The 12,500-nt window shown below is 50.1% G+C and overlaps 1 protein-coding gene across 1 annotated transcript in view; it reads right to left on the bottom strand.

The window, feature by feature from the left end:
- phkb (phosphorylase kinase, beta) overlaps positions 1 to 12,500 on the bottom strand; it is a 53,965-nt gene that overhangs the window by 24,701 nt on the left and 16,764 nt on the right. The window contains exons 9-14 of the mRNA XM_084475844.1: positions 11,372 to 11,467; positions 8,770 to 8,967; positions 5,017 to 5,074; positions 3,085 to 3,162; positions 1,349 to 1,507; positions 127 to 376 (exon numbers count right to left, since the gene is read on the bottom strand). Coding sequence (XP_084331970.1) covers positions 127 to 376; positions 1,349 to 1,507; positions 3,085 to 3,162; positions 5,017 to 5,074; positions 8,770 to 8,967; positions 11,372 to 11,467 — 839 coding nt within the window. The remainder of the gene's footprint in view (positions 1 to 126; positions 377 to 1,348; positions 1,508 to 3,084; positions 3,163 to 5,016; positions 5,075 to 8,769; positions 8,968 to 11,371; positions 11,468 to 12,500) is intronic.

Here is a 12,500-nt window from a genome sequence, read left to right as displayed (position 1 = left end):
TACCTCTAGCCTGGTATAGAGTAGAGCTGTACTATAGAGCTGTAGAGTACCTCTAGCCTGGTATAGAGTAGAGCTGTACTATAGAGCTGTAGACTACCTCTAGCCTGGTATAGAGTAGAGCTGTACTATAGAGCTGTGGTACGGCCCCCTCTGGCCCGGTCACACACATTCAGAACGGACGGTGCCTTCATTACCGTGACCAACATAAAGACCTTATTTGGTGGTGAACCCTGACTTCCTGCAGCTCCGGCTCCTGATTGGTGGAGCAGCAGGTGCCTCACCTGGTTGGAGTAGCGCATGCTGACGTTGCGTTGGTCCTGACGAGGAACGTAGCGGTGGAGAGGGTCTATGTCCTTAGGGCTGATGAGCTCGTCCACTGGAGGGCACACACACACACACACACGTATTAGTGTGGCCTATCCCAGCTGGTGGACCAGAGCCTCCCAGTCCCCTCTGGTCACTAGTCCTCCCAGTCCTCCCAGTCCTCCCAGTCCCACCAGTCCTCCCAGTCTCACTAGTCCTCCCAGTCCCCTCTGGTGACCAGTCCTCCCAGTCTCACTAGTCCTCCCAGTCCCCTCTGGTGACCAGTCCTCCCAGTCTCACTAGTCCTCCCAGTCCCCTCTGGTGACCAGTCCTCCCAGTCTCACTAGTCCTCCCAGTCCCCTCTGGTGACCAGTCCTCCCAGTCTCACTAGTCCTCCCAGTCCCCTCTGGTGACCAGTCCTCCCAGTCTCACTAGTCCTCCCAGTCCCCTCTGGTGACCAGTCCTCCCAGTCTCACTAGTCCTCCCAGTCCCCTCTGGTGACCAGTCCTCCCAGTCTCACTAGTCCTCCCAGTCCCCTCTGGTGACCAGTCCTCCCAGTCTCACTAGTCCTCCCAGTCCCCTCTGGTGACCAGTCCTCCCAGTCTCACTAGTCCTCCCAGTCCCCTCTGGTGACCAGTCCTCCCAGTCTCACTAGTCCTCCCAGTCCCCTCTGGTGACCAGTCCTCCCAGTCTCACTAGTCCTCCCAGTCCCCTCTGGTGACCAGTCCTCCCAGTCTCACTAGTCCTCCCAGTCCCCTCTGGTGACCAGTCCTCCCAGTCTCACTAGTCCTCCCAGTCCCCTCTGGTGACCAGTCCTCCCAGTCTCACTAGTCCTCCCAGTCCCCTCTGGTGACCAGTCCTCCCAGTCTCACTAGTCCTCCCAGTCCCCTCTGGTGACCAGTCCTCCCAGTCTCACTAGTCCTCCCAGTCCCCTCTGGTGACCAGTCCTCCCAGTCTCACTAGTCCTCCCAGTCCCCTCTGGTGACCAGTCCTCCCAGTCCTCCCAGTGCTCCCAGTGCTCCCAGTGCTCCCAGTCCCGCCCTACCCAGCAGCTGGGCGATGTTGAAGAGGGCCTGACCCCACAGGAAGTACATCCCGTCTCCGCCCGCGTTGCTAGGGAAACGCTTCTGGCTCCCGTGCTTCTTCTGCTCCGCCTCCACAAAGTCAGCCGGAACGTAGTAGTACTTAGGGACCACGCTGTGGCCTGGGGACAGTAAGTAGTACTTAGAGACAGTAAGTAGTACTTAGGGACCACGCTGTGGCCTGGGGACAGTAAGTAGTACTTAGAGACAGTAAGTATTACTTAGGGACCACGCTGTGGCCTGGAGACAGTAAGTAGTACTTAGAGACAGTAAGTAGTACTTAGAAACAGTAAGTAGTACTTAGGGACCACGCTGTGGCCTGGAGACAGTAAGTAGTACTTAGAGACAGTAAGTAGTACTTAGAAACAGTAAGTAGTACTTAGGGACCACGCTGTGGCCTGGAGACAGTAAGTAGTACTTAGAGACAGTAAGTAGTACTTAGGGACCACACTGAGGCCTGGGGACAGTAAGTAGTACTTAGAGACAGTAAGTAGTACTTAGGGACCACGCTGTGGCCTGAAGACAGTAAGTAGTACTCGGAGACAGTAAGTAGTACTTAGGGACCACGCTGAGGCCTGGGGACAGTAAGTAGTACTTAGAGACAGTAAGTAGTACTTAGGGACCAAGGTGTGGCCTGGAGACAGGAAGTAGTACTTAGAGACAGGAAGTAGTACTTAGGGACCACACTGTGACCTGGAGACAGGAAGTAGTACTTGGAGACAGTAAGTAGTACTTAGGGACCACGCTGTGGCCTGGGGACAGGAAGTAGTACTCAGGGACAGGAAGTAGTACTCAGGGACAGGAAGTAGTACTCAGGGACAGGAAGTAGTACTCAGGGACAGGAAGTAGTACTCAGGGACAGGAAGTAGTACTCAGGGTGGTGTCTGTTCTGACATAAAGCTCTCTGTCAGAACATGATGAATAGACGACTAGATAGACGCTGATGATGTGGAAGTGGAGCCATCATTTACACTCCAGGACTCCACACCTCACTGATTCAACACTGACACACATTCCCAACTGGAATGGACGCCAATCTGTCTTCTTGGACTGGGAAATTACATTTGAGACCGGTTCCACCCTTTGAACTTAATGTCACACAATGCTACTAGTAGCTGGTTTTATTTGAGGAACAAGGCTAGCCAGATAGCATCTTTATTATTCTGATGCTCCCAGTTAACTTTCAATGTCCTGCCTATTGCGTACATAGTACTCAGTTATTACAAATATGTTTAACAACCAATCAATCAATCAACACAATTAACAGTTTTCTAGTAATATTTAACTGAAAGAATTCTAGTCTAGTTTGGATGTTGGGTGCAAGAGAGAGTCATAAACAGACTCACCACCCTGGACTCACTCTTTCCACAATAATTGCACTATTGCACACATCCTCCATATTGTAAATACTGTATTTAGAGTGTATCTTTAATTTATCTGTTTATACAAGATACTAGAATTTTTACTCAATTTTTTTATAATTTCGCACATTTTACTTTTTATAGTACGTCTCATATGTATATATATTTTGTATTTAACATTTTATACTATATACCTAACCTTTTTATTTTATTGTTCCCCTGCTTTGGCAATGCAAATGTATATTTCAATATACTTAATTGAAAGAGAGAGAGCGAGAGAGAGAGCGAGAGAGAGAGCGAGAGGGAGAGCAATAGGTCCATCCGGTGTGGCCACTGACCTTCAGGAGAGCGGAAGATGACTGGCTGGAGCAGGTCCTGGTACTCCTTCACCTGGGCCTTGTTTCCTCTGAACACTCCTGAGGACCACATCTCCAGTGTTAAAGGTCCCATGGCATGCTGCTTTATGGATGCTTTAATATAGGTGTTAGTGGGCCCCTAATACAGTACTTGAAGACGTTCAAGAAATTCAGCCTTGGTGCAGAGTTACAGCCACTACGAACCAGTCCCACAATGAGCTCTCCACAAACGTGCCGTTTTTAGAGGCAGGTCAAGGTGAAGGGTGGGGGTGTGGCCCTGAGCAGCTTGCGGCCACAGTACCATGCGCTAGTGTTTACAGTGGAACACTGAACACTCCGGGTGCTCCGGCGGGAGTCCTGGAGCTCTATATCTAAATAATATCATATTATATTTAGATATCTATATAATATAATATATATTATCATGGTCAAAAGCTGTTTGCTCCTCCGGATGATATTATGAATCTCAAACGACTGCGTCGGGTTCTCAGACTCCTCTGGTTCTTCCACTTCCACGTCAATATTAAGTACAGACTGAACCGTGAAATGGAGGAGAAAGGGATCGTTGCCCGGGGTTGTCTGCGTTGGGTTGGTTGAGAAGGAATTGGCAACCGTGACATGGAGGAGAAAAGGATTGTTGCCCAGGATTGTCCGTCGGAGCCCCGCTGCCCGCTGAACGCTGGCCGCCCGCCCAGCCCCGCTGCCCGCTACAGCGGGGCTCCGACGGACAATCCTGGGCAACAATCCTTTTCTCCTCCATGTCGCGGTTCCCAATTCCTTCTCAACCAACCCAACGCAGTCTAGTCTTTTCACCAAATGGGAGCTTTATGCAAGCTTGCGTTATTGTGTTGCGTGTTATGCGCCATAACACCAACAGCAGAACGGTTATCCAAATAACAAAGAACACTTGCGTTACAGTGTGTGTATTCACACACACACACACACACATGTGGTGCTCGCACGGTCCTAGCTCATTGTCTCATTGGCGGGCCAAATTCTCTGGGCGGGCCAAGCAGAGAAAGGGGAGGTAACATGGCCCCTTATGACGTCATGTGGGGCCGGAAGCCAAATCAAAGCGTTTCAGCGATCCTTTTTTCAAAGACGGAGTAAGATAGCTACTTCTCGGTTTACACCTAACGCAATTTTTAGCTACTGGGGGACCATAGGGAGGCTAGGGGAACTCAACTTCATGTTAGAAAACCTCATAAAGTGAAATTTTCATGCCATGGGATCTTTAAGGACAGGGTGAGGGTCACTGCTCTCTGCATCTCCTCCTCATACCTTCCAGACATTTCCCCGGGCTATACACTATATGACGGATTTGGGGATAAATGTACCAAAGGAAAGCAGGAGCTGCGCTGAGCTGCTGAGTGATTCAGAGCGTCTGCAGGCTGCTGAGGGACTCATCTGAAGATAGACCTGCTGGCTGTGAATACTGAGTGGTATTGAAGCTCCTACCCCATAGGTTCTTCTGAAGGACCGACGTGTTGAAGATAGACCTGCTGGCTGTGAATACTGAGTGGTATTGAAGCTCCTACCCCAGAGGTTCTTCTGAAGGACCCACGTGTTGCTACAAAGGATACCTGCTTCTCATTATTGTAAAACTTTAAAACTTTTGACTTTTCCGTGTGCAGATTCTGACTAACTCTTTAGCATGCGTCTGCCATGAACGTAATCGATAGCAGAAGAGTGTCTTTGACTCCTGACGAGACGTTTGTCTCAGTACTCGTCAGTCACTTAGTGATTTAGTCCAGACTTCGTCCTGACGAACGCACACAGAGCGCCTCCTCATTCACCAGCTCAATGCTCAGGTGTCACTTTGGGTCCCAATGATAATGGAAACGGATGTGTGAGTGAAGCCAGGAGGCAGTGATAAAGGTTTTATCACCTAGACCAGTTGGAGAGAGAACCTACCGTCGATTATCATGTAGATGAAGAAGATGGGGAACTCGCATTCAATTCCATCAAAAAGCTGGAGAGAATGAGGGGGGGGAGAGGGAGAGGGAGGGAGAGAGAGGAGAGGGAGAGGGAGGAGATGGAGAGAGAAAGCAGAATAAGAATCATCACAGGAAACTGAAAACCTGGAGACTGAAACATGAACGCAGAAAAGTGGATTCATTGAATCCTTGAAGGCCTGAAGTGACCATTAAACTAAAGGTAAAGATCAGATCTGACCATTAAACTAAAGGCAAAGGTCAGATCTGACCATTAAACTAAAGGTAAAGGTCAGATCTGACCATTAAACTAAAGGTAAAGATCAGATCTGACCATTAAACTAAAGGTAAAGATCAGATCTGACCATTAAACTAAAGGTAAAGATCAGATCTGACCATTAAACTAAAGGCAAAGGTCAGATCTGACCATTAAACTAAAGGCAAAGGTCAGATCTGACCATTAAACTAAAGGTAAAGGTCAGATCTGACCATTAAACTAAAGGTAAAGATCAGATCTGACCATTAAACTAAAGGTAAAGATCAGAGGCTGATTTGAGGAGAGTTTAACGTCATCAGAGGCAGATCATTTGAGGAGCAGCAGCAGAACATGTTATTACTCCTAAAGGTTAGGGTTAGTTAGTGCCATATCTTAGCTTTATTGTGGTACGTTCTAGTAATGAAAGACCGCAGTGCCATGAGACGGGTGCTGGTCATGACGTAGGCTTCATGGATTCAAACTTTCATGTATTCATGCATGTGTTAGATATAGGCTGACTTTGTCAGGAACAACAATTCTTATGATGTACATACCATAATAATAATAATACAAACCACCACGATAGGGATCCTGTGGATTTTGCAGGACCCCTAATTAAAATGGAAAGTACATCAGCTCCTCAAGAGGGAGTTAAAGCCTCTAATGCGGGGCGCACATCAAAAAATAATCCCTCCTCCCTCAAACATGCAAGCAATTAGCCTCTGAAAATGAGAAAGGAGTCTGCCGTTAAAAGTAAATTGAGTTCCACAAACTCAAAAGGTTCTGATCCCGACTTCTAGTGAATCACATTAGCCCACGCACACACATTTCTGTACTCACGCAATTAGGATTATTAACAACAACAACAACCCTAATAATGACCACACTGTTATAAGCATTACATGATCTTTGAATGTCTTCATCCTTAAAGCTTAATGCTTAATGTGAAGCTTTCTTCCTTTCCTGTTCCAGTTTCCCCTGAGAGAGAAAGAGAGAGAGAGAGGGAGAGGGAGAGAGAGCGAGATAGAGAGAGGTAGAGAGACACAGACACACAGAGAGAGAGAGAGAGAGAGAGAGAGAGAGAGAGAGAGAGAGAGAGAGAGAGAGAGAGAGAGAGAGAGAGAGAGAGAGAGAGAGAGACACACACACACAGAGAAAGAGAAAGAGAGAGCGAGAGCGAGAGAGGGAGAGAGAGCGAGATAGAGAGAGGTAGAGAGACACAGACACACATAAAGAGAAAGAGAGAGAGAGAGAGAGAGAGAGAGAGACACACACACACACACACACACACACAGAAAGAGAAAGAGAAAGAGAGAGAGAGAGAGGGAGAGAGAGAGACACACACACACACAGAGAAAGAGAGAGAGAGAGAGAGAGAAAGAGAGAGAGAGCCGGTGGGAGCTGTAAACAGGGAGACTGCCTGGTGCTTTGTGCCTGGGCTGCTCTGCTGATTGCTGAAGCCGTCCATCACACAGGCTGCTGCCCTCCATGATAAACCAGCGAGGGCCACACGCATCTGGCCTGAAACCGCTAGGGGAGAGCACCCCAATGGTTTGTGTGTTACCGGTTCAGCGTTTCCTCAGACGAGGAGGGTCCGTATCCGCATTCATCAGGAGCTGAACCACTAGGGCAGAGCGCTGCTCCCCTGAGCTGAGTGATGGAATAAACCACAGACCTGCTGGGGCTGGAACCACAAGACAGCCCCTGGCCTGACAGAAGCGTGCTCTACTGCGGCGTATCAATACTCTGTTGGCCGATGAAACACAACTCACAGAAGATCCATTTTCATGGATATGTATGATGTCTGATCTTCTAGGAAACGTGTCACATGCTTATCTGCTCAAAATATTGATTAAAATGTCAAGTAACCGCTCTGCAACCTTGGCTCTTCTCCCTCTCTTCTCTATGCTGGAGGGCAACGTGGAGGCTGAATAAATCATTTACCTCTGAGCTCATTTGCTTTCTGCTTTGACTCCTCAACTCTGCACAACATGGGATTACTTAAAGGTGTAATGTGTACCATGATATGTTTAAAACATTATGTAATGCATTATGAACAGAATGTGAAGAAATATCAGTTATGACGTTTTGTCAAATCGTCTTTGTATTGATCTGCAGAGATATCAGCCCAGCTAGTGCCGGGCCGTAACATCTGGTGATACCTCGAGAACCTCCAGAACATCTGGTGACACCACTGAGAACCTCCATAACATCTGGTGACACCACTGAGAACCTCCGTAACATCTGGTGACACCACTGAGAACCTCCATAACATCTGGTGACACCACTGAGAACCTCCGTAACATCTGGTGACACCACTGAGAACCTCCATAACATCTGGTGACACCACTGAGAACCTCCATAACATCTGGTGACACCACTGAGAACCTCCATAACATCTGGTGACACCACTGAGAACCTCCGTAACATCTGGTGACACCACTGAGAACCTCCATAACATCTGGTGACACCACTGAGAACCTCCGTAACATCTGGTGACACCACTGAGAACCTCCATAACATCTGGTGACACCACTGAGAACCTCCATAACATCTGGTGACACCACTGAGAACCTCCGTAACATCTGGTGACACCACTGAGAACCTCTAGGGGTCACTGCAGCGCCAGGCTGCCCTCAACATGGAGGATGAAGTCTTCTTACATCTGGCCAATAACGGAAAACAAACGCAGAAATGGAAAGAGGCGATATTGTAGCTGACGGATCGCTACCGGCTCTAGTAATGTTCACTAAATAACCAAGCTGTAATAGTGGGTAGAGCTGTTTGGTAAAAAAAATATTAAACTAAGCAAACAAACATTGAATTGAGACTCAAATACTAAGATAACAAACCAATGTCCCAATATTTGAATATTTGGGTACTCGATCACGTTGATTCGGTCATCGACTACTGAGCCAACGTGGTCATCGAGTACTGAGCCAACGTGGTCATCGAGTACTGAGCCAACGTGATCATCGAGTACTGAGCCAGCTCGGTAGTCCAGTACTGAGCTGGCTCAGTGCTGAGCGCTGGTCCAGTACTGAGCGCTGGTCCAGTACTGAGCGCTGGTCCAGTACTGAGCGCTGGTCCAGTGCTGAGCGCTGGTCCAGTGCTGAGCTCTGGTCCAGCACTGAGCGCTGGTCCAGTGCTGAGCGCTGGTCCAGTGCTGAGCGCTGGTCCAGCACTGAGCGCTGGTCCAGTGCTGAGCGCTGGTCCAGTACTGAGCGCTGGTCCAGTACTGAGCGCTGGTCCAGTGCTGAGCGCTGGTCCAGCACTGAGCGCTGGTCCAGTGCTGAGCGCTGGTCCAGTACTGAGCGCTGGTCCAGTGCTGAGCGCTGGTCCAGTACTGAGCGCTGGTCCAGTACTGAGTCCAGTACTGAGTGCTGGTCCAGTACTGAGCGCTGGTCCAGTACTGAGTCCAGTACTGAGCGCTGGTCCAGTACTGGTCCAGTGCTGAGCGCTGACCAGTGAACACACCTTCATCTCGGCGGGCTTGTAGTGGCGGCGGTTCTTGTCCTCGTTGGCCGTGCGGTAGCCGTCCCGGAGGAAGCGCTTGAAGCCGTACTTCCCTCTGAGCTTGCGGACGATCTTGTCCAGCGTCTGGCTGCAGAGCGCGTCGTCGTCCACCGCGAAGGCCGGGTAGCTGATGGTGGGCAGCAGCGCCGCGTCCGTGTTCTGGACCAGGGAGAGGACTGGTTAGGGCTGGTCACTAGTCTGGACCAGGGAGAGGACTGGTTAGGGCTGGTCACTAGTCTGGACCAGGGAGAGGACTGGTTAGGGCTGGTCACTAGTCTGGACTGGTTAAAGCTGGTCACTAGTCTGGACTGGTAAGGGCTGGTCACTAGTCTGGACTGGTTAGGGCTGGTCACTAGTCTGGACCAGGGAGAGGACTGGTTAGGGCTGGTCACTAGTCTGGACTGGTTAGGGCTGGTCACTAGTCTGGACTGGTTAGGGCTGGTCACTAGTCTGGACCAGGGAGAGGACTGGACTGGTTAGGGCTGGTCACTAGTCTGGACCAGGGAGAGGACTGGACTGGTTAGGGCTGGCCACTAGTCTGGACCAGGGAGAGGACTGGACTGGTTAGGGCTGGTCACTAGTCTGGACCAGGGAGAGGACTGGTTAGGGCTGGTCACTAGTCTGGACCAGGGAGAGGACTGGACTGGTTAGGGCTGGCCACTAGTCTGGACCAGGGAGAGGACTGGACTGGTTAGGGCTGGTCACTAGTCTGGACCAGGGAGAGGACTGGTTAGGGCTGGTCACTAGTCTGGACCAGGGAGAGGACTGGACTGGTTAGGGCTGGTCACTAGTCTGGACCAGGGAGAGGACTGGACTGGTTAGGGCTGGTCACTAGTCTGGACCAGGGAGAGGACTGGTTAGGGCTGGTCACTAGTCTGGACCAGGGAGAGGACTGGACTGGTTAGGGCTGGTCACTAGTCTGGACCAGGGAGAGGACTGGACTGGTTAGGGCTGGTCACTAGTCTGGACCAGGGAGAGGACTGGACTGGTTAGGGCTGGTCACTAGTCTGGACCAGGGAGAGGACTGGACTGGTTAGGGCTGGTCACTAGTCTGGACCAGGGAGAGGACTGGACTGGTTAGGGCTGGTCACTAGTCTGGACCAGGGAGAGGACTGGACTGGTTAGGGCTGGTCACTAGTCTGGACCAGGGAGAGGACTGGACTGGTTAGGGCTGGTCACTAGTCTGGACCAGGGAGAGGACTGGACTGGTTAGGGCTGGTCACTAGTCTGGACTGGTTAAAGCTGGTCACTAGTCTGGACTGGTTAGGGCTGGTCACTAGTCTGGACCAGGGAGAGGACTGGACTGGTTAGGGCTGGTCACTAGTCTGGACTGGTTAGGGCTGGTCACTAGTCTGGACCAGGGAGAGGACTGGACTGGTTAAAGCTGGTCACTAGTCTGGACTGGTTAAAGCTGGTCACTAGTCTGGACTGGTTAAAGCTGGTCACTAGTCTGGACTGGTTAAAGCTGGTCAAATTGTAGCAATTCTCGGGTTCCTGTAGAGTTAGCGTTGTACTGTCTTCTGAAAATACAACGCCATGCTAGCCTAAGAGCTAGCATGCTGCTAGCCTAGGAGCTAGCGTGCTTCTGTAACAGACAGCCTTACACCACACGTTAGAGGCACATACATAGTAAACTGCTTCAGTGTCTCACTTGCATAAACCATGGGACACACACACACACACACACACACACACACACACACACACACACACACACACACACACACACACACACACACACACACACACACACACACACACACACACACGCTCCCTGAGTTCCCTCCCACTCAGACTCCATCTCTCCCTTCCTATTTCAGGCTCCATCACGTCCCCCTGCAGAGCCTCCTCCGCCCCTCCTATCTTACAGAGCAGTGCTCCCTCGCTCTCATGTGATCGTGTACTCCAGCCTTATCCTCCCCGCGTCTGGCTGCTACATGTTGACGGTGAAAGCAGGATCTGACGTTAACATGCCACACACACACAGCGCCCCGCTCCCACTTTAGTTTGCAGTCCACTAATTTCACCACAAGAAATCCTGAGTCTCATTTATAACCACCACACGTTACAGGGCAATACCCCGCAGGCACCACAGGGGGCGCTGCCGTCGGTTTAGTTTTAGTGTTTGGTCTTTAAACACACTCCCCTCTGCTGTACAGGGTTGCTGTCTTGGCTCTGCCTCCTTACTGGCCTCTAGGAAACAGGCGCTGTTGGCTATTACATCAGGTCAGCCATGACACAATACATACCTTAAGGACACGCCCCATATGACCATACAAGTGCATAAGCTGCCATTATTCCTGCTGTTGTCATGACAACAGGTCAAAGGTTAGACATAAGCGTTGATGCCTTAAACCCAGGGTGGCAGTTTCTGTCCCCTTTAATTGGATGTGATCGTACTAATAATAGTTTTTAAGATCCAAAGGAAGCCAAGTCATGACTAATAGACTAATGTAAGACACTAGCATTATAGGGTCCAGAGGCTCCGCCCCCAGTCAACACTGGACAGAGAGAGAGAGGCTGGTCACATGGGAGGGCGACCGAGGACCAGAGCAGGACTCACATGGGAGCGGGACTCCCGGGGCAGCAGGGAGCACAGGGTCTGACGGTTCCTGTTGTGGGCGTCAAGGTCCACGAAGATCACCGACCAGGAACAGCCCTGCACACACACACACACACACACACACACACACACACACACACACACACACACCAAGGTCAAAGTTGAACATCCTCTTCCAAATCTACAGAAATATTATGAGGAGAATGTTACATTCACTTCATCATCAACAAACACACGCCTACGTACTATTTCCACATATCCAAACACATGCACGCACACACACATTAACACACATGAACACACACACACAAACACGCAACCACCACCAGTGAAGAAAAACACTTCACAGCTGAATGACAAAAAAGCAGTGCTCTGCTGCTCTCTCCTCCTCCTCCACCCAGCAGGACCAGAGAGCTCTCCCCCCTCTCCCCCCTCTCCCTGCCTCCCCCACTAAAAGCAGGCGGCTGAGTGTGAAGTACGGCGTGGGCAGTGACAGCCAGAGGAGAGGGTCATTCTGGCCCCCGCTGCGCCTCCTGTACCGTCCTGCGCAGTAGAACCAGAGACGACTAAATGACTTCCATTACAGCTTAGAACACCAACATCTCAAGCGTAAGTGTAATGTAGTTATTTATAGATGCAACATCTTAATGCAGACTACGTACAACTTATTATCTAGTCAGAATACATTATATATGATATTGCCCGAGTCCTTTTCCCCTTTAAACAGAGATTTCATCCAGGGAGTGAGCTTCCAGAGGAGTGTGTGGTGTGTGAGTGAGTGCTTGTGACAGGTCACTGGAGTGGCACCTGCCCTAATGGCCACTTTGAGGACCACTGCTGCTGAGCAAGAGGAACTCACAGCCGCCACTCTCCACCGTTCTCTCCTTCTTGGGAAAAAAACTCTTCATTTATTTAAATCCAATATAACCTTTTTTTCGCTACTGATTTGACTCTTATTCTCTTACCATTCACTGAGGAAAATGGAACACAAATGTTTAACCCTAGCCCTAACACAACCCTTACCCCAACCCCAACCCCATACCCTAACCTAACCCCAACCCCATACCCTAACCTAACCCCATACCCTAACCCATACCCTAACCTAACTCCATGCCCTAACCCACACCCC

This window comes from Micromesistius poutassou (genome assembly GCF_964030765.1).
Source record: "Micromesistius poutassou genome assembly, chromosome: 12".
Classification (NCBI taxonomy): domain Eukaryota; kingdom Metazoa; phylum Chordata; class Actinopteri; order Gadiformes; family Gadidae; genus Micromesistius; species Micromesistius poutassou.
The sequence above is the reverse complement of the archived record's forward strand: the minus strand, read 5'-3'. Positions and strand labels throughout refer to the sequence as shown.